We start from the raw sequence: 26,355 nt of genomic DNA on the forward strand, positions 1-26,355 counted from the left end.
TGGAATGTGTCGGTGCATTTTATGAGAAGGAAATTCAGTCTGTGCTTAGTAACAAGTTAATTAAACAGGAATTGTTTGGGAAAATAAGAGACACATTTATTATTCCCTCATCCGGGTACGAGAACAGTAAAGTGCAACAGGCGACCACAGGTTTGGTAAGGAAGGTGTTAAAATGACATTTGATGATTTCATTAAAAGGAAAAGACAGATTTCTATCACTGATAGCACCACTTTGTTAGTAACTCAATGATCTGTAATGTAAGTATTCAGCTGTATTTAAATGTGTGCCAAAGAGGGTGATCAGGACAAGCATGGATTTACTTTGTTTTTTACCCAGAATCCTCTATGGCACGTACCCGAATACTGACTTCAGGCAGAAAAATGCACAAAAAGTTTTAGGCACTTAAAAGGAGTAGCAACATTAGGGATATGAGCCACTGTGGAGTCATTAAAGAAACATCAAGAAATAGAGAGACTGCTGCAGCAGATGGTATTATCTGAAGATTAGAGAGTCACTATGGGATTACTTGATGCAACTCAGAGAGCCTGAACCCCCAGAGGAACATACCTGCCAATTACCTTGGAAAACTGTGCCTAAAACTTTTGCACACTTTGTGATGAGGAATGAAGCGCTGTACAGTATTTTAAGTACAAACACATATAGAACAGTAGTTGGCGCTCATTATGTACAGGCAAAACAAAAAAGATTATGTCACCTAAAAGGCACATCATGGCTTAAACTATCTTTCATTCTCAAAGCTTCCGATACGTCACATTGCTTTGGCCTTCTTTTTTCCCCTCACGACACCATTTAAACATTTCTGGCTCTTTTCCACACTACATTTTATTCATTTGTAGTGCTTTCCATACTTTTATGTTGCCTTTCTCTGCTGAACTTACCCTTCTTGATTTTTTTGTTTTCCTTTTCCAAAATTTTAAACTGCACCTTTCCAGAAAGTGAAAATACTTGGCTACAGACCGTAAACAGTCGTTGGAAATATTCAGTAAGCTGTACCACCACCTAGTGGCTGATTTCTTTCATTACTGTTTATGCAGTTTCTCAGCAATCCAAAAAGGAAACAAGTCTTGACTTTCATTTATAAATGGCAAATTTTAGACAAAGGGTCCAAAGTCTCTTCCAGATATGCATTATTTCCCTCGTCATCCTAGGTTCCTTTCTTTGACTCCCATTCCTAGAGAAAGAAAATCAGATTTTTTTTTTTAATGATGTGAAAACGGATTTCAATTAATTTCACAGGAAACACAAAAGTGTACTTATATCATTAAATAGTTGTTTACAGTAATCTAACAGAATGAAAACCTAAAGCTTTTTGGGGAAAAAATGAAATGAAAAACAAGGTCATGGTGCACTAAATTGTATTCACTCGTCTGCCTTCACACACATATGAACTTGAGTGACTTCTCATTCTGAAGCCATTAATATGACATTGGCCCACCCACTGATGCTATAACGGCTTCAACGTTTCTAGGAAGACTTTCCAAAAGGTTTAGAAATGTGTTTATGGGAATTTTTGCCCATTCTTCCAGCGGCAGACACTGATGTTGGATTGAGTCTCCGCCCAATTCATCCCAAAGGTGTTGTGTTGGGTTGAGGTCAGGACTCTGTCTTTATGGTCCTTACTTTGTGCACTGGTGCACAGTTATGTTGTAACAGGAAGCAGTCTACAGTCCAGTGGCAGAATGCTTCACACCACTGCGCCTGACACTTTGAATCGAGCTTGGTGATGTAAGGCTTGGATGGAGCCGTTTCCATGACACTCTCTCCACACTATTCTTGAGCTAATCTGAAGGCCACATCAGAGGTCTGTAGCAGGAAGCTGACAAGCTCTGTGCACTACGTGCCTCTGACCCCACTCTGTGATCTTACATGGCCTACCACTTCATGGCTGAGTTGCTGTTATTTCTAATCACTTCCACTTTGTTATAAAACCACTAACAGCGGACTGTGGAATATTTAGTAGTGAGGAAATTTCACGACTGGGCTTTTTTCATAGGTCCTGAGCTCCTGAGAGCGACCCATTCTTTCACAAATGTTTTTAGAAGCATAAATAGGTGCTTGACTTAATACACCTGTGGCCATGAAAGTCAATGGAACAATATGGTGTATTTGTAATGCTTCAATTTTGCAATACACTTTTTTTTATTGCTGCTTCCTCGTAGACCGCCTCACATTTCATTAACACATAGAGCCACTAATATCTACATTGAGTGCACTATCATATGATGACTATCTATTTATGTGCGAACTGTGAAAAACCCATTAGATGATGGTACATGCCGCGGTGACTCTATTAACTCCCTGAGGAGACTGAAAAGAAAACATGACAATACACGACAAGCTGAGCAACTGAACTGAGTGCAGCAGAACGGATGAATTTCATCACTATTACCTTTGCTTTCTGCATGACAGTTCCAGTACAAGAAGCGTAAACAGACGGTGGCCTCCTACGCAGCTCTGCGGCACAATTTACTGGTAAAGAATCACTGTAGATATTCTGGATCTTCTTGCTAGAAGCCTGGACAATATAGAAAAAGGATAGAAGTATTTAAAAATCTTTGTATGCAGAGGGCCTGTCTTTCTACATTAAGCATAAGCGGTACCTGAACAGGAGGTTTAGCCTCCGCTGATGCCCCCAGGGTTCCTCCTGCCAGGCTCTTATTTAGGTTTTCTTTGACCTGAGTCAGTTGAAGTTCCAGGTCCACCCTCTCTGCCTCTTTAGCTCGACAGGCCTCCTCCAACTGAGCCACACGCTTGTTCAGGAAGGACTTCCTCTTATCTGCCACACAGATTCACAGAAATAGATCAAAACAATAAGATACGCATTTGTACGTTCATATCCTTTGCATTATAAATAAGTCTTAAAATTCCAGTTTTCAAAATAAAGCACTTACTCAAGTTCTAAATTTATTGATGTTACAATAAATCAATCTCAATCTCAAGAGAAAAAAAATTTGTTTATTTTGGTTTTTTTTTTTATTTATTTAGCGATGAAATTTATTAGACCACCTGTTAAAAAAAAGCAAGAAAACAAAAATATTCTAGAAATTTGCCCAAAACTTGTTTAAGACTAAAAAAAGGAGAAAAAGTTGTATCATTATTTAAGACGCAAATAGCAAACTGAATTCACATTTTTAAAGCCACCGGACTTCTGTATTTGGAAATTAACCAAGAATAACATTCAACCACTAAAACACATTTTTAGTATAAACTTATTTTTAATAATAATGTGCTATCACTTTTTGTTTTTACTTTATTTTGTAAAACAGTATAGTCGAATATTACTGGATAACAACAATAATTATATTTTAGCATTAAAAGTACAATTTCAAGTAAAAGACTTACACATACTGCTCAACTAGCCTGAAACAAGTTATTAACATTAAAAAAATATTTCAACAACTGCAGCATAAACCTCACAATGCAGGATGCTGTTATAAATTTTTTAAGCACTGTATAAAAAAATCGAATCTAATTATGAAACCTAAAAATACTACTTAGATGTTTTTAAAGAAAACATTTTGCTTCATTAAAATGTGTTGATGATCTAAAATGTAATAGGTTTCATATAGTTGTGTTTCTGTGGCACAGTTATGATTGTTTCCTCTGCCTCTGCTGGAAGCACGCCACACAGTACTAGAGGAAATTAGGTAATTAGAGATAGCAGACATTTTTTTCATAAGCATGTTGTTTCATGTAATAATTTTAATACAAATGCTGCATGGGAAACTTCTGCTCTTTCATGGCCTTATAATAAAGGAGGTCACAATGCGGGGTCATATAAAGAGCCGTGATGCGTTATGATGTAAAGGACGTCTGGCAAATTTGCACAAACACACCAATGAATCCTGCAAAAATAAGACTAAAATCCTCCCATGTTTTTTTTTTTTGTGCCTTGTAACTATGTCTTCATACATTAGTTAATCATCGAGAGGGTACATGCATGTTTTAGTTGTGTTTTTCATTTTGGGACTGCTTCAACAATAAAGAGCAACCATTCATGCCTGACTTTATATCTTCTTACCTGCAGCTGTCTTCAGCTCTTCTTTCAGCTCTCTCTTCTGCTGTCGGAGGGTTACTAGTGCATTACGTATGCCATCTCGCTCTTTCTCCAGCTCCTCTTTTTCTCTGAGGTAGCGTTTGGCATCTTCTTCTGCTCGCGTTTTCCCATACCTCCCGTACTGGCTGGTATCTGGATGAGAGCAAAGGTTAAAGGTCAGATGTACAGGGGTTATGGGAATAAGACAAAACCCTCTCACGGCAGCCTGTCTGCATAATTAATGCTATGCTCTCCGTGGGGGCAATATGAAGCTGCCTGTAAGTGTCACATGGATGTAGAGCATGGTCGTTTTTTACAACAGGCCAGAGAGAGACAGCGTTCATTTTTCTAGAAATTGTGTGGCTTTAATATTAGAGAACATAATATTTTTGTGTTCATGTCCCATTTATGTTTCAGAGGATGTTTGATTTTTCTTTCTTTCTTTAAGCATCAGACATTAAACTTACTATCTTACCATGCTCCACTCACCCCAAAGCAAACCCTAACCTATAATGGCCATAATACAGCGTTGTAAATTCAAGGAAACCCGGTGATATGGTTGCAGGAATTAAAGATAAACACACACACTCCTGCGGGGTAAGAGGTCAGAGGGTGAGGCAGCAGATCTAATGCGAGTGTCCAATAAATCTCAGGTTACATCCTGCAGCTCTCAGCCCATGGAAAGCGCGGCTTCTTTGATGTGCCAGAAGGTGACAGCGAAGACCACAGCGGAGACGCGGCAAGAAGAGGAACCCTCGCTAGAAATCCGCACTGATATCACTTTTCTGTAACTCAGACGCTCATCTCCTTCACTTGTGCAGCAGAGAGCGAATGACAAAAGGGAGCAAATGGGAGAGGCCAGAGCAGAGGGAATGGAATATGGGCGGAAAGTGAGAAGATGATTGAGTGAAGAGAAGAAAAGAAGAAATACTGAGCCAGATGACTGCTCAAATTTTATGACTGCCAGTGCTTAAGCCCACAACTCGAAGGAGTGTAAGCTATATGAGCTCAAGAGCACTGGAATCTATGACTTAGTGAAATATTGATGTATTAAGAAGAATTATTTCTCCCCCCCACCACAGTATTTTGAGCTGTTTTTATGGGGTTTTTTTTAATCACACAGATGTAAATCAAGGATCAGTATAAAATAGAAAAAATACTTAATATAACAACAAAGTATATTAATAAACTCAGCCTGTAAGTTAATAAATGTGAAGTCAGCTCCTTTCAAAGTAGTTGAAAAAAGACACCAGCACTGCTCATAAGGCTGCACATTAAACAATAAATGGCAATGTTTCAAAGTTGTAAAGCAATATTTTAAGTTTCATACTGACAGAACAATAAAAAAAGAGAATTGCCTTAAAAATTGTTTAAAACAATCAGTTTACCACAAATGTAACAAGTCAGGAGACAGTTTAGTCACACTCCGAAGAGGGGCGTTTAAAGATGTCTTCCTTTTTATTTAGGAAGCATTGAATTAAAAGCTAAGTATGTAAATAAAATAGAGGATTTTTTGTTGCTCTTTGGAAAATCCTAGAATTTATTTCACAAGGTTAGACTCAGCACCACTTGATGAACTGCAAGTCACACTGGAAAACAAACTGAGCACACTTACGTGAGCCTATTCGCTTCAGGGAGACTAATGGTTTGGTTCTGTCAGAGTCGCTGCTTGAGAAACTTGAGCGCCGTTTCCCTGTATTCCCAGACTGCTGCCTGCGGTTCTCTCCTGACTGGGTGGAGCAGAGAGAGGGCGGGGGGAGTGACAGATGTGGGAAGAGTGAGGGCAGATCAAGAAAAGTTAAATTTGTTTATCAGGATATGCAGTGAACGTGTCTCGGGATTTAGTGATTTGAGACTGCTGTGGTGTGCGTGTGTGTGTTTTTGGTTGTAGGTGGTGAGAGGCATGTGTTTAAAGTGCATGTTAATGGGGTTAAGAAAGGAGTTTACAGGCTGTGAAACTGCTATGACCTCTTGCCTTCCTGTCACCAGTCAGAGCACTTTATCTTTTTTTTCCCTAATGCGGACACCCTGATCTTTCTGTGGTAAAAAAAAAAGGCATCATTGATAGGAGTGCAGCAGAGCACTGTCTATTTATTTGGGTGACTGATGGGATGTCAGACAGCGAAAACCCAAACAGCTGCATGCCCATACATCTTCTGATCTGGTCACATCAAAGTTAACGCGTGATTTCTGAGCGGGAGTGTCCTGCTTACCTGCAGATCCTCGTTAGGTACCTCATCGTATGTTCTAGAATCTGTGGAGGTGCTGCTGGAGGAGGTAGCCCACCTAGTTTGAGAGACAACAGACAAAGTAAATTTACATAAAAATGATGTAAGCAAAAACATCGCTGCTTTGGTTGATGGCCTAGCTTTGAACTTGTCCATGGATCCTGACCCCCTTCCGCTTCATCTCACTCACAGGAAGGAATGCCGCGCAGCATCACGGATGTTAGCAATGGTTTCCACATCTACATAGTCGTAATGCAGTGATTCTGGGTCTGTCGCAGAGCCCATTTCTGCCAGGAGGAGACCGAGCCACCGTCCAAGCTCCTCTGAGCTGCTTGCCTGACAATTTAAAAGAAAGGCATTGGATAAATAAATAAATAATCAAGTTTAATATTCAATCTACTTAAAGACTGTGGTGATGTATGGGATGTGAATGGTCGTGTGATATGCACGTTAGTATGCATTCGGATTATTTCTGAAGCTTTTGTACAGATCGTGATTGTTTTTGCTTTGCAGGTATTCGAGTGGATGAGAGAAACATCTGGCTCATTAGCTGATAATTGCTTCACAGTCTGTTTATCTGAGCTCTTTTCACTGAAACAGCTGCCCAGTGCTGACCGAGTCGAACTGACGAGAGTGATGAGATTGAATCAAAACATTAACCCGATAATAAGCCTACCACCTCTGTTGGGCAGATGGAGACTGTTGAGCTGGTTAAAAATATCTCCCTGCTTATGTTCTTATGAAAGATGACTCTTTTCAATTCTCACAGATTCGACCATTCTGGTAATATCGTGCAGCTTTGAAATAATCAAACAAGAAGCACACCTCCAGGGCAGCCACTTCTGTGCTGTCCCGTAAGACACGGAAGGCAAAGGGGTGCTTGGGTCCGAGTCCCGGAACCACCTCACAGCCGTGGAGAGGAAGGGAAGGGAGAGACATCCGAGGATCTCCTTTGTCGTTGTAGAAGTGCAGGGCACCTCTGCACACGCAGCACCACTGCTCCCGCCACACCTGGTTCACCAGCACTGACAAATGGCCTGCATAGCGAGGAGAAAAGGAAGAGTTACGCATTCCGCAAACTTGGACTCCTGAAGCACGACATTGAAGCGGGCTCTGACCTTGCCGAGGATCGCTGTATGTCCGTGGGTCACTTGTCCGAGTTGACTTCTTCTTTGAGAAGCTGATGATGCGTGTGATCTTACGCCCCGCAGCAAAAGGACCCCGTTTCACCTTACCTAAAAAAAAAATTAAAAAGAGTTCAAAATCAGATGCTTTTGTTTGGATTTATCTGTGTCGTTTGGGAACTGTATTCCCAATCTGTTTTATTTTATCAACATGTTTCAACAGAATCCTTCCCATCTCATATGGCATAAATGCAGCAATATGGAAGAGTCACACAAATTACATCCCAGCAACCTCTAATTGGAACAGCTGCAATGCTTTAAGACTGCGTGCATCTCTGCCTTACCATTCTCTCTGCAGTTCTCTCCAGCTGACACGCCCACACTGTCTGAATCTGATGTGTACCTCTCCGCAGACAACCTCTGCAGAAGCAAACACGCCAACACAAGGTTAGATTTTATCAGGGCCCAAGGTTTCATTCTAAGCTAAGCTGGTCTACACTTGCCTTTGACTAATAAAGAGCTAAATAACTATACTTTAAAGGCATTTCTTCTCATACATATCCACCTTCTTAGACGTCTTTCTGTCACGCTGTTTCCTAAATACAAACACATGGCATAATTAAACAAATAGTCTCCTTCCAGCTCTATATGGGCTCCCCTTGTTTTAGTATTTGTTTTTGTATGAGAGCCTGTTGCAGATTGTGATCTAATAAACTCCTAAAGAGGATGTGCCTCTTCCGACATTGGCTCACCACCACCTCCGTCAACGAAGTCTTAACTCCTAATTACCCTGCTTATCTCCTCTTTGTTCTGCGAGCCAAACACAGGTATCTGTGTTGAGCCAAACAATTGTTTAGGAAAATTGATGCTGACAGCACAATTGCTGCTTGCTGCTGAGCATTCCTCGCCTCAGCTGCTGTAAGGAAGAATTACGGACTTCGGGGATATAACAAAAAAAACCCCCACAAGGATACACTCACATAAACATCCTCTCTCTCACGCTTACCTTATCAAGTTCACATTTTCTGAGAATGACAGGAGATGCCGATTCCTCGGGTGCTGCGCTCTGACTGCTCACCTCTCTGACAACCTGCGGGAAAGTTTGCACTTATCACTCTGGACTGGATGCTAAACCCCCCCCCCCCTCGATAGACCATTGATGATTGGCAGCTATACCAGAGGAAAATACATGACTCCTGCATAAAATTGCAGCATGCTAAAATTACCGTAAGCCACGTGTGGGCCTGCTCTTTGCTCTGTACCGCCAGCACCAGCGCGTCCCCATTGGGTAAGGTAAAGCGAAGCTCATGATGCTTCCTCTTGGTGTCTTTGGGGACGTAGACTACAGTGCATTGGGGCAGCAGCAGGTCCACGTAGGGGGACATGTCTTTGGAACTCTTATAACACTGCACAAAGAACAAAATGTGGTACGTGTGAGGGGGGAAAAAAGGAAAGATACATAAGTAAAGAACATCCTTTAAGGAAGATGAGAAAGTGCAGCATCTCACTTGTAGCCTGTTGTCCCGTATGACAGTGAGCTGCTTGGCCCACTGCCCAAAGCGTTTTTTACGCAGCAGGAAGGCACAAATGCGACAGTCCCTGGCAGGAGGCATGGAGCTCTCATCGGAGGGCCACTGATGAGTAAGCCGGACGCTCGGGCTCCTCTCTTCCTCGTCTTCCTCGTAGGACTCGTAAGAACTGCTCAGAGCATCAGAATCATTGTCTGTTGAAGCAATGAGAAAGACAGAGAGAGGGAAAATGTCAGCTTTATTTGTTGGAAAAACGCAGGATTTATCCGGCGATCCTGGAAACGTGTGGGTGTTCTCACAGGAGTTTTTGCGACGTAGGTTTGAGCAGGTAGTGGGGTATTGGTTTTCTGTATCTTCATAGCCATCTTCTATAGAGTTAGGAGGGCTGGACCTTACTGGAAAGGGAAGGAAAAAATGCAATTTAGCTTTTGTTGCGCTAATTATCTGTGGTACATCCTGCTATATGATTGTGTTCATATCAATTATATCCTGTGCATGGAAAATTCTAGAACACTAAGGTCACTGAGTTCAACTGAGGTGGGAACATGCTGACCTCTTGTTATTATATACTCAGGCATCTTGCCAGGGCCCAGGGGCACTGCTTCTTCGTAGTACTCCTCTGGAGGAGGGGTTGTGGGCAGCGGGGGTGGCGAGTCAGCTGAGTGTGGGGCGACACAGCTCTGCTAAGGGAGACACATAAATATAAACAAAGCTCTCAAATTTCCTCTATAGCCAAAAAGGCCAAAAGAGCTACATAATCAAAGAGACGCACAGAATAACCCTGTAAAAAATTCCATAAATTAGATGCATGGGCTCTGGGCGGATCCCCAAGTCTTCACTCGTCCAGCAGTTTACAGAGCAATGAGCATGTCGAGCAAAGGGAAAACCCCACAATATGGAACACAGTCTCTGGTTTTCATCGCCTCTTTTGGATTTGCAATTTGCAAAGTGCAACTGGGGCAGCGAGTGCTGAAAAGACTGATATTAAACAGCTTACAGCCCACACACGGAATCCTTTCACCTTCAGGACTTTAAGCCAATATTTAGTTAATTTCCAAAATATGAGTTCTCATATTTTCTCATATTTTTCACTTGCCTTTTTCGAAGTTTCAGTTTGTGCATTCTTGTTTTCTTTCACATCATCAGAAACATCCTTTAGGTCTCCAAGCTCACAATCTTAAAAAAAAGAGACATTCATTTATTCTCGTTATGTTAAGGGCAGGGAATTTGCATAAGTGGCTTTCATTTGATCTCACTATGGTGGAGCTCACCAAATGTCTCAAAGAGAGACTCTACAAAGCTCGTGCCATTTCTGTACACTGATGAGTTCATGTAGATGTAGTCTGTTCCTGACACTAGAGGGGAGGAAGAAGAAAACACAGGCAGCAGTAAGTTAAAAAAAAACAGCATTAAAAAAAAACAAACCTTATGTGTGCAATCATTCAGAACTTAGTGTAAAAATGAATTTCCTTCCTCTCTGTTACCTGATGGCTCTATCTGCTGCAGGAGGTTCCGCACTGAGGTCTTCTTCTCCTGGGTGGTGGAGCTGAGGTTCTCCTGGTCCAGCATCTTCAGCAGCACGCCCAGCTCACTCACCAACACCTCCATTGCTGCGCAGAGAGGAGGGCAAATGGTCAAAGGGGTATGTGAGTATATGTGCAAGCATTTGTGTATAATTAGAGAGGGCAAAGGTCAGACTAGCAAGTCTAAACAAATCCCTGGTGTATGTCCAACAGGCTCTTTCTGCTTTGCTTTCCCCTCGTCCTTCTTTCAATTTGTGTCACTCTGCTTCACAGTTTGTCAATATCCATCAGCCATCTCATCACTGAGTCTCCTTTCTATCTCCCTCTGTCTATCCAGACTAAACAATGCCAAGAGGCTTCAGTCACAGGAAACATGTCTGCTAATTGCTCATTAACCCTGTAAATATGTGAATTTGGAGCGACGACCAAAGATAACAGCAAAGGAACTTCCTGAAAAAAGCTCTAAAATTCTGCGGATTCACAAACTCAAATTTGAATCAACATTTAAGTGACAGAAAAACTAGATTTTTGTCCCCCTGGCCCTCTAAAAGAACAAACAGATACAGGCAATGGTTCAATATGGAGCATCGGACTCTAACAGGAATAACTTAAGGAGCACTTTAGAGAGCTCAGAACAAGCCAAATGAGAAAGCTAGAACTTCATTCACAAGGACCCGATCTTTATCCAGCAGTTGCGAAACTGAAACGCAGAACTTAGAAAAACACAAGCTGCCTTAAACAGGCTTTCAAAGGGCTCTCTGGGTCCTCTGGACCCAAGATTGTAGGAACAGATATATCGCATACATCATATGTTGATCTGAGATGTAGGACAGGTCCACTCCCTGTTTCTCAGAGCAAAACCCAAATAAACTAGCTCACTCCCCCCAGCTGCTGCAAGCCCGAGAAAAGATTTGCAACCTGCTGCAAGCCAGTGCCACCAAGCAGCGCTTTTTGTCTCTTCCAGCTTCCCGAGGTGTTTCCATTAGCTCGTTTGTAACCACCGTCTGTATTCTAGCACCCAGTTTATGTATGTATGCTTATGTATGTAAAAACAAAACAAAACCTAACAAATGGCTGAGTCACTGCTGGCATTCTTGTCTGCCTCCCCCTACTTCCCATTCCCCTCCATCTCTTACTCTCTCCCCTCCCTCCTACCCAATTTTCACAGTCCAGGCCCCTTGGACCTAGCGAACGTCTTACTAGGGTCAGCCGCGGGACAGCCGCTGAGCCAGAAAACTCTTTGTACAGAGTGCGCTCATATGGCAGCAAGACCTGTTGCGCTAAGCACACACACAAACACAGGCAGAAACAGACACATACACTCGTGCACACAAGCCCAAAACGCACAGGCAGGCTCATGTGTTGTGCATTTAGCGAGGTGTGTCAAATCTTAACTTTTGTCTGCTTATCTAGAAAATGCACTCGAACCACCATCGTGTGCAGGATTTTGTACACAGGCCTAAAAAGCACATTAATAAGTTGAGGCAGAATGTTGGCTGTCTCAACGTATGACCCCAACGCAGTGAACTTGCACGTAATCACCTCTGACAAGCAGAAAATAAATTAGCTGGAGAAAATATCTATTGTTTGTCAGTGATGTATGTCCTACATTTCAGGGTGCTCCCACTCCTTAAAGACAGACATACTTTTCTTAGGTGGGTCTTCCTATGGGTTTTAACAATGCCCAGCCAAGGCTACGGTCAAAAGCAACAACAGCTACAGTAGGTGTATGTTTGCCTGTGTCTGTTTAACCACTTTGACTCCTGTACCAGCCTGGTTTCCTTCCATTGTAATAACAGCCCGCTCCCACTCTGAGGAACGGGCATGAGGATTTAATCCATGCTGTGAGCTGGAATGTGTCCTCATTAACATCTAATTCATGCAGGGAAATGAGGAAGTGGAAGGACAGGAAACTCATGAGAGTGGGATGTGTGGGCCTGGTGAACGCTGTTACTCTGCCAGAGGTTCCAGCTGTTTAGATTCTGGCTCTAGCGTAGCACTGGGCTTCCCCTAACCTAAGTGTAAGACAAAACCGTATCCACAGCATGACTCATTCTCTGCAGAGAGAAGTTGAAATTTACACCAGTCAGCACTAAATCAAGTATATTACATATAATATAATAGAGAAATTGAGGCGACGCTTTCAAAGGATTTGGCGTGAAGTAGGTCGCCTCACTCCTTAAAAACGGTTTCACAATTTTACTCCTTAAAAATCAGATTACCCAATTTCACGTTTACAGTGCAAGGGCGAGCGAGAAGGAATTACTTCCTCATTTTTGGCACTAGGGGCACGTAAGACCACCCTCAAGTCGTCCATCGTTCCTTTATAATTAACAACACACCATGCACGAGTGTCGTCACACGTCTTAAGCGGCGAGTCATCTTTTGCTTTTATGCTGCAACTGCTCGTGCGTGTGTTTGAATGCGATACGTAACCGATGTCTTCTAACTAATTAGGCAAAAGCTCCCGTAATGTTACAGTGATAGATGAAAATGTGGTTCAGTGTAGTGAAAGCAATGTATGTGTCTCCATAGAAGGTCAAAGGATAACTTTATTCTAAGCTTTGTGTACTTTCAGCTTTAAAAAAAAAAAGACATCATAAAGTAGAAGACTTAAGACACCAGAGAAAAAAGATTGTGCAGGTCTGCAAAGTCAGTCAAAGTTTAGAACACACTTGGTTTCCTCACACTTGCTTAACAATTGCTGTTAAACACCAGACACATTCCTCGCCTTGTTCATAGTGCAAGACTCTGCATTGTGTGTGTGTGTGTGTGTGTGTGTGTGTGTGTGTGTGTAGACCTTTGTTAAGTGGAGAGGGTAGTTTGTTTAACACTGCAGACTCAGGCCTTTAAAAGGAGCTTACATTTGTAGACTTTCTGTGCCAACTCTGTACGGTTGAATGATGGGTGAATAATTTCAGTGAGTCTAGCACCTGTGCTAACATGCCCAACAACATCTAAATTAAAGAATAATCTGACCTCATACGATTGCACCATTTTTCTCAACCCCCGCTCCCTCCAAGTACCAAAGACCTCCCTCATGCTGAGCTGACTTCTTTTCTTGCCATGCAACCCACCCACCCACACACACACACACACACACACACACACACACACACACACAAACAAACTTAACATAACAGTATGTCGAAAGTGACAGGATTCAGTCAGCAGCAGCTTTGTTTCACAACATCACTGTAAGCAGACATTCCAACTTATCCAACAAGAATTTGCAGCCCACAACGAGTCTTCAGAGGCTTCAGAAATTACAATGTTTCACTAACGACCCTGGCAAACACAGCTTTCTCAACAATTCAACATTTCTGCCTTTCTCTGTGTCTCAGTGAGCTGGCATGGCCCTCAAGGCATGAAGTAAACATCATCTGATTCCTACTGTGTTTGGATTGAAGGCACGACACCTTTAGTGTCTTTACATCCCCGCAGCTAACACACCTCTCTTTCCCTCGGCATGCCCAAATCCTGTAGCATCAGATGCTTTAATATACCAACGTTTATAAAATATCTGTTTTCTTGTTGTTTTCTTTTCAAAACACTTACCTTCACGGGCAGTGGATGACAGTCCCACCATTCTCTAATTGGCTCATTCATACACAAAAGAGATACTGCAGGAGATACTCCAGACTCAAAGACACCCTTTGTGCTCTGTCCTGTGAAGTCTGTAGCGGAGGTGAGCTACCATCTGCTGAATTCACACTCCCTTTACCTCTCCCTTCCTCCATCTGATCTGTTATCCCTCTGCACCTCCCTCTCCGTCTACCCTCCTCTCGTTCCTTTTTTTTGAGTTTGGGGGGGGGGGGGGGGGGCGGCAGGGGTGGTGCTCTGCGTGTGTGCGCATGTGTTTGATCCCCCTTCTTCCACTGTAATCCTAGGGATCGTATAGCACCTGGGAAAGGCTTGCTGTGTAAACACACACACTAATAGCTAACTCACATTCTTTATTCTTTTGCATTCTTTCCCTCTCTCTTTACATTATTAACTTTTAACTAGTGGCTACAAACTAAACAGGTTCCAGTTTAGCTGCCTGTGGAAATCCCCAGTTTATAGGGGTATTTTAACATGTCAAGTAAAAGTTGCAGGATTTAGGAAATTCTGTGGAGTAGTCATTAGGGCAAGTTGAGACCTTTTCAGTGTCACACGTGGAGGATTTGCTGCCTTGAGGCAGAATCAGGCAGCCAAACACGATGCAACATGCTGCCTTCAATCACACTGGCAGTAACGTGGCACAAACAGCCCTGAAGCATACACAGTTCAATACACAACCACAACCACAATATGACACACTAGCTTCTTCTAAGTGTAGGCTTTTACTATAAGAAGCCTCTTGCACAAGACTGGACAAGTATCATTATGATGTCACAAGACTGGGGTTACAGCATAAGCGTGCAAGTAATAAGATCACCTGTTGTTTGGAATCCTAGTGTGACCCCTCATCACCCCATTGTGATTCTATTTGGGGAGCTCATTCTGAAGGGCCAGATGCATGTCTCAAAAATGCTAATCAGATACTGTTAATCTGTTGCAGATAGTTTTGAGGCTTGTCATTTCTTTTATGTCCTACACCTGTGTAGTTTCCTCAGATTTTTTAAGGACACACTGCACACCATGCTGACATACAAGAGGTTTTCAGCTAAACCAAAGGAATGGGAACAAATTACATCTGTTTGTAATTAGCTGCTAGTAACAAATTGCTAATTTGCTTGTTGTAAGTAAACACAACCCTGGTTCATCACTTGAGTTGGGTGTCTTTTTATGCTTAAATGAGTCATAGGTCAGTGTTAAGTGGCGTTACAAACAAAAACTACTCCTCTAAAAATGGTCCGGTAAAAGGACTGGACTCCTTGGAAGTTAAATATAAAGAAATGAGTAGTGGCTCGATGCTTTTGCACAGAATTGTATTTGTGAAGAAAAGCGCCGCACTAATGAGCTCCTTCTAAAATCTATTGATAAAAAAGCCAGACCCTTCCTCACTCGTAAATGGTGCTTCCCAGCTTTTCCCAAAATAGTCTCACATACTGCCTGATATGGCCTTAAAAAAAACGAGTTCTGATAGTGACTAAATCTGAACTTTGACCTCAATAGTAAATATCTGACCACATACAGAACTGTGGATGTTAGAGGAGGGATGTGAAAGCACACCAAGTTGTAAAATTCACACCACCTTGAACCATATTACAGCTGGGTGCGATGGATCTCAGGTTTTTGAAAAGCTAAAGCCTTCGGGGCAGAAATAGTCACAGTTAATGATAAAACAAAACCTAGTGTTTATTACAATGAAAACTACTGGTCAAGTCCACAGTGCAAAACAAAGGAGAACCATAAAGATGTAAGTCATGCCAGATAAAGCAGTTCGAGAAAAAAAAAGACGGTACCATCTGTGACTCCACAAGAGATCTGTATCTACTGAAAACTGATGGATTATTCTTGGAAGAGCCCCTTTCCTTATTGTCTTTGGAGATGCTGGATACACAACCATTTCTCAACCCGATCTGACATGAAAGCACACTGCACTGTGTAGGTGTCTTTCTTCCTCGGCCGAACAATACGACCCAGCAAGTTTTTGAAGGAGACGAAAAGCATATTTTTTGTGTGCAAAAGCATAATCTTATCTCATGTTAAGTGAGTCAAAGGATAGGGTTTTCAGTACAGAGACAGTGGCGTTTGAGTGTTATCATCATGCCGTGTGAGTGTTACCTAAATACCTCCATCCAACTCAGTCATCAAAGCTGAGTCAGGCATGTTTGAAAAAAAAAGAGCTGATTCATAATGTTAAGAAGCACAGATGAGAAAGGAGATCACCGTTCACCACAGGATTTATCACACCACTCCGTGTAACAAAGAATGAGGTAAACCAGACAGCCAGATGTTCGCCCAGTTTTTAATTGAATTAGGAGGTGTGCCAACAATGCCTTCTCTCACCAGGCTGTGCCCTATCATGATGAAATTCCCTCCCACCCTACCCTTCGAATTCCTGGCATTTCCCAAGAGTGACAGCTCTTCTTTCCTCTCGCCAGTAGAAACGTGTCTGGGCATTCGCAAAGTGATATCTCTGGAGAACACCACAGGTACACAGGGACAGATCCGGTTCATAGCGCAAATCATCTTGATGGCTGCTGCCAGTCTTTCTGCTACTTTTTACTGCGTCATTTGTGATGGAGGAAGAGATATTCAAAAAAATGCTGTTGCTGTACGTTCATTTTACTTTCACGGTATATAAAGTTGCTATATTTGACATCACACAGAAGGACTGTGTATGAAATGGCTTGCTTGCAGTCACAAATAGACTGGGAAATATAGCTGCAGGCAGCGATGAGGGGGCCAAGCTGGCACAGTCACCATGGCAACTTGAGCTGACCATGTTAAAAGCACTGGCAGGAAAAATGAGTTGTTGCTTAATGCCCTGAGTGGGGACATTATGGAACTTGAGAACCTCAAGAAGAAGTACAAAGTTCATACACCAAGGCTTTATTCAGATATGGAAATGTACTTATTCATTTATGTTTGATTGGAAAAGCTGGTGCATTTCCAGGTGTTCAACCTACGGTACAGTTTTAATACAATAGGATTCATGTCCATATCACTGCTGATTGTGAAACAGATATATCCATCAAACAAGAGAGAGCATAGCTTTAGGCCTGTTGAGCATTGTTGCGTACAATCTGCTAAACATGCCATAATGTTGTATGCTATTTCCAGACTGAACGTGACCCATATCTGATGTCATGAGCTTTGAAGTTAACTTGCTACAAGGAATATAACAGTACCTCATTAGGTGGTGTTATAAAGGTTACTCTAGCTTCAACTAAGCGATGGTGCTATAGTGCACGAGATGGAGACATGAAACTCGGTGAAACGACTGTCCCCAATGAGGGTGTCCCATTCATGCTCTTTAGCAGTAGCTGCTAGGAGCTACCACAGTGTTACTTTTATTTTCTCGCTCTGGTTGGCTAAGTTTAGGCAACAAAATGATTTAGTGTGGTTTACCACACAGGCACACCTGTGCACAGTTTACAAGCACTTTTTCACACATCTTCTTGGGGCCTCTTGCACAAACAACATTCAATGTTATATTATGGGAGAACATAGTAATCGTCCAACTGCGCAGTGTCCTTAAGTTTTGTGGAGCATTTTAGCATAATTTAGTCTGTTGTGTTGGTTTTAAATGAGCAAACAGCATATCATTGAGGAGCTTTGGTTCTTCTTTTGGCTTCTTCCTGCTACAGCAGATCATCGGTTTCCACCTAACCCTGTCCTTGGCATCCACTTTTCTCACACCAAGCCTCTGAATGTCCCCTTTGATTACCTTCATGGGTTTTTTTCTCTTGTCTTCCACTTTTCATCTTGCCTGGGCAGCTCCTTCTTCAGCATCCTCTGTCCAATATATCCACTATCCCTCTTCTGCACATGCTCAAACCTTCTCGGCCTTGCTGCTCTAACTTTGTCTCCAAACTGCTTAACCTGAGCTGTTCCACTTGTGTATTAACTTCTTGTCAAATCCTGGTGACTCCCAATGAAAATCAATTCTTCCTTCTCCAGCTCCACCTACTGTCATTTTGTCAGTGCAATCAATCCTGGTGACCCTGTCCATTTCACTCTCGCTGTTATCCTTCACATCACTCCTGACACTTATCTCCACTCTTCTTCACCTCGCTCGTGCACTGTCCATTTGTCTGGACGGTTGATCCCTGATATTTAAACTCCTCCACCTTCACTAACTCTGCTCCGTTGCTCCTTCACAGCTACACCTGTTTTGCTCTCATTGACAAACATGTATTCTGTCTTGCTTCTGCTGACTTTTATTCCTCTTCTCTCCAAAGCATGCTTCCACCTCTCCAGGCTATCTTCTACACAGTCACAGTGTCGTGTGCAGACTCCTGTCTAACCTCATCTCTCAATCTGTCCATCACCTCTACAAACAAGAGGAAGTCATAGCTGACTCTTGAGGCAATCCCACCTCCTCCTTGAACACATCTGTCACTCCGACCGCACACCTCACCACTATCTCGCTGTCCTCATTCATGTCCTACACCAGCCTCACATACGTCTCTGCCCCACCTGATTTTCATCAGCTCGTCTCTTGGCACATTATCTTATGCTTTCCCTAGGTGTCCTGGTTATTTTTTGGTTAGCATTTAAACTTTAAGGCTGGAGGAGTTGATGGATGGCAAAAAGCCACAGGGAAAATAAATACTGGACTTTCAGACACTTCATCAACTGAATACTAATGATTTGCTGGATATATTTACTTAACATTTAAACACAAAAAATGACAATATTTTATATTGCTGTGCTTATAGTTTTTATCAACATACACTCCAAAGAAATATATTAGTTTAAAATTAATGAATGTTTAAGTAAATCTTATTATTGGTCAATATTGCCGGGCCTGAAAACAGAGATGTCATTACATGTTTTTGAGGGCTTAGGGAATAAGAGCCCATTCATTGGAAGCATGTCTGGCATATAGAGTAGAAAGTGTGGGTATTTAAAGGTTATGCCAGGACTACTAAACTACCTACTGAAGACCCTGAAAGGGAGATTTAAAAAAGTAGCAAAACAAAGCATTTTTCCTCATCATCATTAGTATAATGGGCTGAGCATCTCTATGGAGTTCTCTCATATGGCCCCCAATAGAGATGAACTCCCTCTCTCTGCCGATGACATCACCTATCACCTCCAGCCTTCTGTTTCCTCTTCCTGTCAGCTGACCCATTCCCACTTTGACTGCAGCGTCTCTGGTGACCCCATTCTCATTTCACTATCTAGATCGTTCACCAGATAGAATAGAGAATGCATCTGCAGCTGCATTTCAAAGAAACAATAAAACAGAGCCTTGAATATGCGATTACTGCAAAAACTCATTTAGCAGCTACAGGCTGAACCCCTGAGAGATAATTATGTTCTCATGGCCTTTTTGTTAATGCATTCATTGTGTAGGTAGTAATGTCTGACAAAGCAGTGATAATGAACATATATACTAAATGTAGATTACAAAACTGGAGCTGAGCAGCAGGTGAGAAGAACATGTGGAAAAGTTTATTTGTTTTGGAGGAACTGCAAAGGTATATGGCTAAGGAGAGAGAGAAAAACATGCTCCACCCCCACTGTTTTTACTGGACTCGGGAAGCTGCTTCAGGTTATTATAAAATACAACAACGATCCCACACTCCATGATACAAGTGTATGAGCAAAGACAATAAATATAACAGTGATGGGGACTCTCTAAGGACATAGATATGCTGAGTTTCTACGCGAGTAGAGTATTATTCTGTCTGAGATTTTTCTTTTTCTTTGCAATAACTGGCCAGCACACTGACCCGAAACTGACAGAGCGATAAACAGCGTTGCATTCAGCAGAGCATGCGTTTCACGGCACAATTACTTTCCAATCTAACATCTTTGTTTAAATCTCCCTGAGCCTCTCCCCGAATCAAAGCAAATATTTCTACACATCACTTACATTCGGTTTGTTTGTGTCGTGCAGTCTGTCTCTAAGAGATTTCTGGCTCCATCCTGCATTCTTGCTCCTACTAATTACACCACTCTAACGAGCTCACCCCAGACAGAGAAAATACTCAAACTCATTAGGTATCTATGGTGGCCGGGGCACTTATGGTCAGAGTGTGGGAGAAATATGGGCTTGTGCACTCCCGCTCACCTGCTTAAGCATTAACTGGCTCTTTGAAGGTCAGCCATTAAGCACAGAAGCTTTTGATGTTCAGACGGTGATAGCTAGAGCTGCTATCTCAAAGAGACAGTCAAGGTCCTAAGTTAGAGGTCAGGTTAGTAAAGCAACTCTGCTCTTTCTTCCTACCTGACATTGGTGATGTTTGTTCAGCAGCTTTTGCATCTCTGTAGCAAGAATCTCATGCTATCAGGCCCTAAGAATAATTGTATCTGACAGGTATGGGAGAAAGGTTTATGTTACTGAAATAATTACACTGTTGAAAGAGGCAACACTGAAGTTGTACTACTGACGCCCTGAAATAAGATTTCTTCTGGTGTAGCAGAGTTCCACTTTTGACTCCTACAATCCTTTACCCCTCAGTCTACTGTGGCAAATCTCTCGTGTGTGATGAAGAAGCATCTCAACAGCTGATGATGCCTGTTTATGCATTACCACAGTAACAGAATGGCAAAGTGCCCAGGGGATTTCCCTGTATTTTATCAGTGCATTGTGAGGCAGGGCCGATCTTCCCAGTGTCCCTGAAAAATAAAATGCAATAAAAAAAAGGGAGGAGACAAAAATGGACAGATGGGTAGAAAGAGTCTGATCAACAGTAATACTCACCAGGTGTAAACATATGCATCTGGGCATTTCTCAATATGGACTAAGGTCAAAGGGATGTCTGCCTGCTAGACTTCCTTCCCCTTGCTCTCATTTTTCATTTTTTGCTCTGATTTATTCAGGTCCAGGATGGCACAGAGGGCTTGACTCAGCCTGCTGCTAGACAAAGCCCCTACAGTGCAGTCAGTATTATTCAGATCCCGTATCTGCCCTCAGTCCTATGAGATCACCACAATGCTATGTCTCCCTCACAGAAAAGTATTCACACACTTAGAAAGATGCTATTTTGCAAGTGGAAGCACTGATGTTGCACAGACAAGGGTAATATAGACAGAACAGATGCCGGCAGACACTCACACACACCATTTACGTGCGCGTGCGTGCACGCACACGCTCAGAATCCCAGTCACACATGCACAGAAGGAGGAGAGAGGCTGCTTTGTCTCCACTTGGGATTTTCTGTGTTAATAAGATCTGAACTAAAACGCTGTATTCAGTTTTCACCAGAAAGCTGAGATTTCTGTTGTCTGAATCTGTCATGTTAGCCATAAGAAGGCCTTGATAACTGCCTTTGTATTGTATAGTTAAGAGCATTTAAATGCATAATGAGGATGACTTTGGGCATGGATTTTGCAGTGTAAACAATAAAATGAGTCTTGATTATAAACAACAGTTATGTCTAAAAAGTTAAAATAACATTTACTAAATCATTACTAAGTTACCTTTCAACACACTTCCATGCAGTGTTTTAGGTAATGGATTAGCATGTCGTGCCTCATGTAGTTTCACTTCTTTTTTGTTCTTTTTTCACTAAGTGCAATATGTGTTCAGTCTTCAAAGAAGCATGAAACCACAGAGGCAGAAAACAAAGGAGGTGGAAAGTCTGCAAAGTATTAAATATCATTACAATATAATAAGCTATTGGCAGGCTGGAGTCTTTTTTCATAGTCTATCTGCTTGGGTTTTGTTTTCAGGTTCTTCCCACATTCCAAAGACGCTCATAGTTAAATGGCTGTTCTATACTGACCATAGGTGGGAGGGTAGCTTGTGACTCCCCTAGTGTGACCTGGGATCGGCTCCAGCCACTAAGACCTTCTTATATGAAATACCAGAATTTGTCCTGCTTTTTTCATGGTCCAATGAAAAGAATGCCAAAGCACAGCAACAGGGAAAAACCTACAGGTGAGAAGCTGTTTTGCAGTGTTTCAATATTTTACTTTTACAGTCATTTTTGCATTTATACACAATAACAATAATTCCTTCACTGACAGTGACTGGAGCAAAGAACCACAATAAACTGACACAAAGACTTTAAAAATATCATTTTACAGACCGAACTTCTTCAAAAGAGCCAAGCATGAAATCTACTTTTTTAATGTAGATAATATCAAACATTATGTTACAATGTTTTGTGGTATACGTCATCACACATCATACACCAAAACTCTTGTGAATTCCACACCATGTGTTGTCGGTAACATGTCTCTTTACCCCCTAAAGCAAAATGGAAAAAAATTAAATTAAATTTCTGTACCTGTTTCATAAATCACCCTAATTCACATCTGTTCGAAAGTCACATATAGACGTCCTAACTGATAACAGGTTAGACAAGTCCTATTATGCCAAGTTTTCCCAATAAATCGTAATCTTTTATAAGTACTGCTTGTGTCTGTGTGCCAGCACACCTCAGGCAGAGTCCCTTTTCACTGTCAGCAGCATAAGAAAACACCTTTTTTTCCTCAGTGTCACGTACACTCTATAGTCCCCTGCTACAGTGGTGTGATGCAGGTCTCCATGGAAACCCTATATAAACAGCAATGTGTGGAGAATGACCACTGCCTACATGTGCACGCCCACATGTGCACATACACTCACATAACCCGCACACATATACAGCCATATGAATCATGGTGATCTCCTGTTCTCATAGGGTTAAAGAGGGGGGAATTCCACTTCTTATAGTGCTGGTCTACAATCATCCATAATTTAGAGCTCATGAATGATGAAGCACATATATCATACATACACGTATATCATACTAAATGCCTTAATGTATGCTACATGTGTGATCGACCCATGTCTGCAAAGCTTCTTCATAATTAAAAACTCCTACTAAAGTCTCAAAAGGGAAACAAAACAAAGACTCTTTTGAACAAAGGTTATATGGAAGGGAGATTCCCTTTTCTATATGTTCTGGGTCTCATTGACATTCATGTGGTTCAAGTTAGTTACAATAATACTATACTGTGTACATCACATCATAGAAAAGATCTAGAGTTCTACTGGAAACAGCTTTGCACCAGAGAACAGGCAGCTTTCTTTGAGTTTTTTGAACTGTAAATGAAGGTGAATGCTATTTTATGGCCTGTAGAATTCATTGTAACTGTCCTTTGTTACGTCTGGCTATTTCATTTACAACAGGATGCGAAACAGACTAAACGAACAACATTTAAACTGAACCACAGGATGGTTTTATTGTTGTTAATCCTCCTTGACCTCATCGAACTCAACTGGAAAGCTGAGCAAGGAGGACAACATCATAGGAAGCTATGATTTTGCTCATTTTGGCTGCTAAAACTAATGGTAAAAAGCCAAGTTGTAAAATACTGGACAAAAGCTAAATGTATAAGGACTCTTTGTTTGTTACATAAAAATGCAGATCACCCAGCAGATAATCAGGAAGTGTTGCATAAATGTGCACACAGTGAAGTCCCCTGACCGCTGCATAGATGATGAAAGCGGGCAGCATTTTAATTGTGCTCTTTTGCACTGCTAACCTGAAACCACTGAAATTGTGATTTAATACGACCGCTACCAATTAAAACCTCTGTTGTCTCCTAACAGTGCTCAGAACTCAGTTCTATGAAAAGAAAAACATTTTCTTACTCTGAGCCGTTTCCTATCTGAATAATATATTAAGAGGATGGTGGGGGTTGGAATGACATTCCAAAAGGCACACAAGCACGGGCGCATGGATGCCCTGCAACACACTGGCTGTCTTTTTCATATAGTACTCAGTGGAATGTGGAGCACGCTGTCACATTAGCAGAAATGAATATACGGAGTAGGGATTTGCATGTGGTGAACTTGTGCATTTCTCTCTGCATCATTTTCTACTCCATAGTCTATTGTTTTTCTCTACAAGTTCTTCCACATGCTCTGACAATAGCCTCAATTCATCATATCTGATGGGCTAAATCACAGGCAAACCCCGTTGCTGCGATGCATCTCTGCAGGGACGACCTCACCCTTCTCACACCCACCTGAATGCTCTGCTTCTCACACTGTTCACTGAGGTCGACTGTGGAAACAAAACCTTTGTTACACTGCTGCTGCTGCAGCTGGCTCAGACAGTCGCTGGCTCACACCATTCAAGTTCCTACCTGCCACTTGTCAACTTTTACAAGTTTGATATCTGAACATATGAATTCTAACTGCAAAAGCAGTTCCGCACATTTTTGCTGCCTTGGGTTTTTCTTTTTTAGCTTTTAGTGCAACTTGATCAGTTAAAGATGTGGCGATTGACTCCTGCGTGACATAACCCCTGTTTTGCCTTTTGCAGTATGTTTTCTTCCTCATTCCCCGTGTGTCCCATGAAGCTCTTTCACATCAACTCTGTAGCATTTGTCTGAATCTAAGCAGAAGATGTGTATAAATCTTTATAAACATTAGAATTTATCTGGCTGCTTCTATCTCCTATCACGTCATCTGTAAACATTAGTGATCCAATGCCACTGGAAGACACACACCCATGCATCACTGCATTTACTGGGCTTTGAAAGATATACTTCAGGTCCTGAACCTTTCTCTATAATTTTGATCTTAGTGTCGTCTGTCCAAAGATTGCAGTCCCAGAGCTAATTTGACCTTTCAGTTCTTGAAGCTGACTTCTAGTTTGCTCCTCACAAATACAAAAGATTCAGCTCTTGTGAACTCCTCTACATTATCAATGTCAGCCTCCTGGAGAGTGTTCATCACTTTGCAGGATGTTTTGAAGTGGACCTTCTTTACTAAAATCTTTATCATTTCTGACATGCTACAAACTTTATGAATGCTCATTAGCCCATTATAACATATCTGACAGATCAAATAAATAGCTGCAGGCAAGCAGGGGACAGGGGAGTGTTTATTCTCGTGGTGTTTACACAAACAAAAAGCCCAGTCTGTCAAGATGCATTCTTGTGTGTTTGTACGAGTTTCTCTGTTGAGAAAGATAGCAATGACAGATGAGATTTTCTGCTCGTCTGCAAATCTGGACAAGCCCTAAAAACTTCCTTCCTAAGATGCTTTGCCTCCACACCAAAAACACTGCTAACATCAACATAATCCTCATATGCTGACAGAGTCACAAAGAATGGAAAAGGAGGTAAACTGAGGACGGGAGGGCAGGAGTGACCAAAAGAATTGTTGTTTTTCTTGTAGGCATGCAGGTTTGCCCCCTTTTCTTTCCTTTCCAGTCAGCTGAGTAAAAATGTCCATTAAGCTGAACGTTATAATCACTATCACATGTTTACCTGCCTGGCTGCGGGCAACAAGTCGATGAAAACCATTTGAGAGTTCACAGCTCTAAAAGCAAACAGCAACACCAGCTTAAATCACTGCAGGTTTGACCATATGTTCTTAGTTGAAATGCTACACTTGGTCAAACCTTTCCTGATTAATGCCATCACTTCTGATGTTTAGCTAAAGCCCAGACGGAGGCAAGTGTATATGCTTTTTGTTACAGTGGGAAAACATGTTTCTGTGCAGGGGGTGCGAGTGCACCCCGCCCAGAGAAAACACATGGCATGGAAACACATTTTGTATTTCTGGCTATTCAACACACACACAAAAACACTGCATATCCCTGGAGATCTGTGCAAAAGAATTCTGTGCCATTGGCGTCCAATACCAGACAATTACTAGCAGGATCACCCAATCTGTAAAGATCTCATCTCCACATCCAGATATTTGACTTGACTCAGGATGAGTGAGATTCACTTTCTAGAACAACAATCAAACTGTGGGTCTTGGGTCTGCACTTGGTTTCCTGGTTGTCCAAGCAGCTGGGGGGAGACCAAAGCAGCTTTATTTCTTTTCTTTTCCTTTTAAGTGGACTACAATTGTATCTTTGTAGATGCTCCACATGAGTTCACATTTACTCAATTTGCTTCATTTACATTTACTTTGTCTAAAATGACATGTTTGTGAGTGTTTGTTGAAGGTAAATGAGGCAGTAAACATTTGGGTTCAGTGAAGTAGAAAACAAGACTTTCCGCAGATAAAAGTCTGAGAGGAAGGGTGTGTGTGTCACTCTTTGACAGTCTCCCAGAAATGATTAGTTCCCATAAACAAACACATGCTTGTCTTAATTAGCTGACGAATTAGAAAGCAGCTTACACTTACACTTGGGGCCGCTTGTGTCCATTGCGCTGTGATGCTGTCCCTGTGAAAGTCTACTGCAGGTCCATGAGTGAGTGAGCGAGCATGTGAAGACGTGTGGAGAGCTGCTTGCTGCCGCCGCTGATAGATCCACAGTGGATACAACACAGAGCAGCAGCAGGCACCCGCTGATCTGCTGGGTCCTAAAGCCACCAAGCTCCCGTCG

General features: G+C 41.9%; 1 protein-coding gene across 5 annotated transcripts; it reads right to left on the reverse strand.

The window, feature by feature from the left end:
* Positions 1 to 71: 71 nt before the first annotated feature.
* Positions 72 to 26,355, reverse strand: afap1l1a (actin filament associated protein 1-like 1a). 5 transcript variants are annotated; one of them, XM_082544458.1, is made up of 19 exons: positions 26,148 to 26,355; positions 10,424 to 10,549; positions 10,211 to 10,294; positions 10,036 to 10,115; positions 9,493 to 9,622; positions 9,239 to 9,334; positions 8,919 to 9,133; positions 8,637 to 8,816; positions 8,417 to 8,500; positions 7,755 to 7,830; positions 7,405 to 7,521; positions 7,112 to 7,323; positions 6,477 to 6,622; positions 6,272 to 6,344; positions 5,674 to 5,788; positions 4,044 to 4,211; positions 2,623 to 2,798; positions 2,412 to 2,537; positions 72 to 1,193 (listed from the first exon to the last, which is right to left on the reverse strand). In XM_082544458.1, exons 1-19 carry the CDS (start codon positions 26,173 to 26,175, stop codon positions 1,167 to 1,169), a joined length of 2,259 nt encoding a protein of 752 aa, XP_082400584.1. In that variant the 5' UTR covers positions 26,176 to 26,355; the 3' UTR covers positions 72 to 1,166. The 5 variants fall into 5 exon arrangements, with proteins under 5 accessions (XP_082400584.1, XP_082400585.1, XP_082400586.1 ...); XM_082544459.1 differs by having other exon boundaries at positions 26,154 to 26,354; XM_082544460.1 differs by lacking the exon at positions 26,148 to 26,355 and adding an exon at positions 19,941 to 20,074.

The sequence above is a fragment of the Aulonocara stuartgranti genome (genome assembly GCF_965226115.1).
Source record: "Aulonocara stuartgranti genome assembly, chromosome: 2".
Classification (NCBI taxonomy): Eukaryota; Metazoa; Chordata; class Actinopteri; order Cichliformes; family Cichlidae; genus Aulonocara; species Aulonocara stuartgranti.

Bases quoted from the DNA above. Each gene is read 5' to 3' on its own strand.
- afap1l1a (XM_082544456.1), bottom strand. From the start codon at position 14,051: ATGGTGGGACTGTCATCCACTGCCCGTGAAG. The intron at 7,831-8,416 runs GTAAGCGTGAGA...TTGCTTCTGCAG, and splicing joins GAAAATGTGAACTTGATAAG to AGGTTGTCTGCGGAGAGGTA. The intron at 6,623-7,111 runs GTGTGCTTCTTG...TTAAATTGTCAG, and splicing joins CAGAAGTGGCTGCCCTGGAG to GCAAGCAGCTCAGAGGAGCT.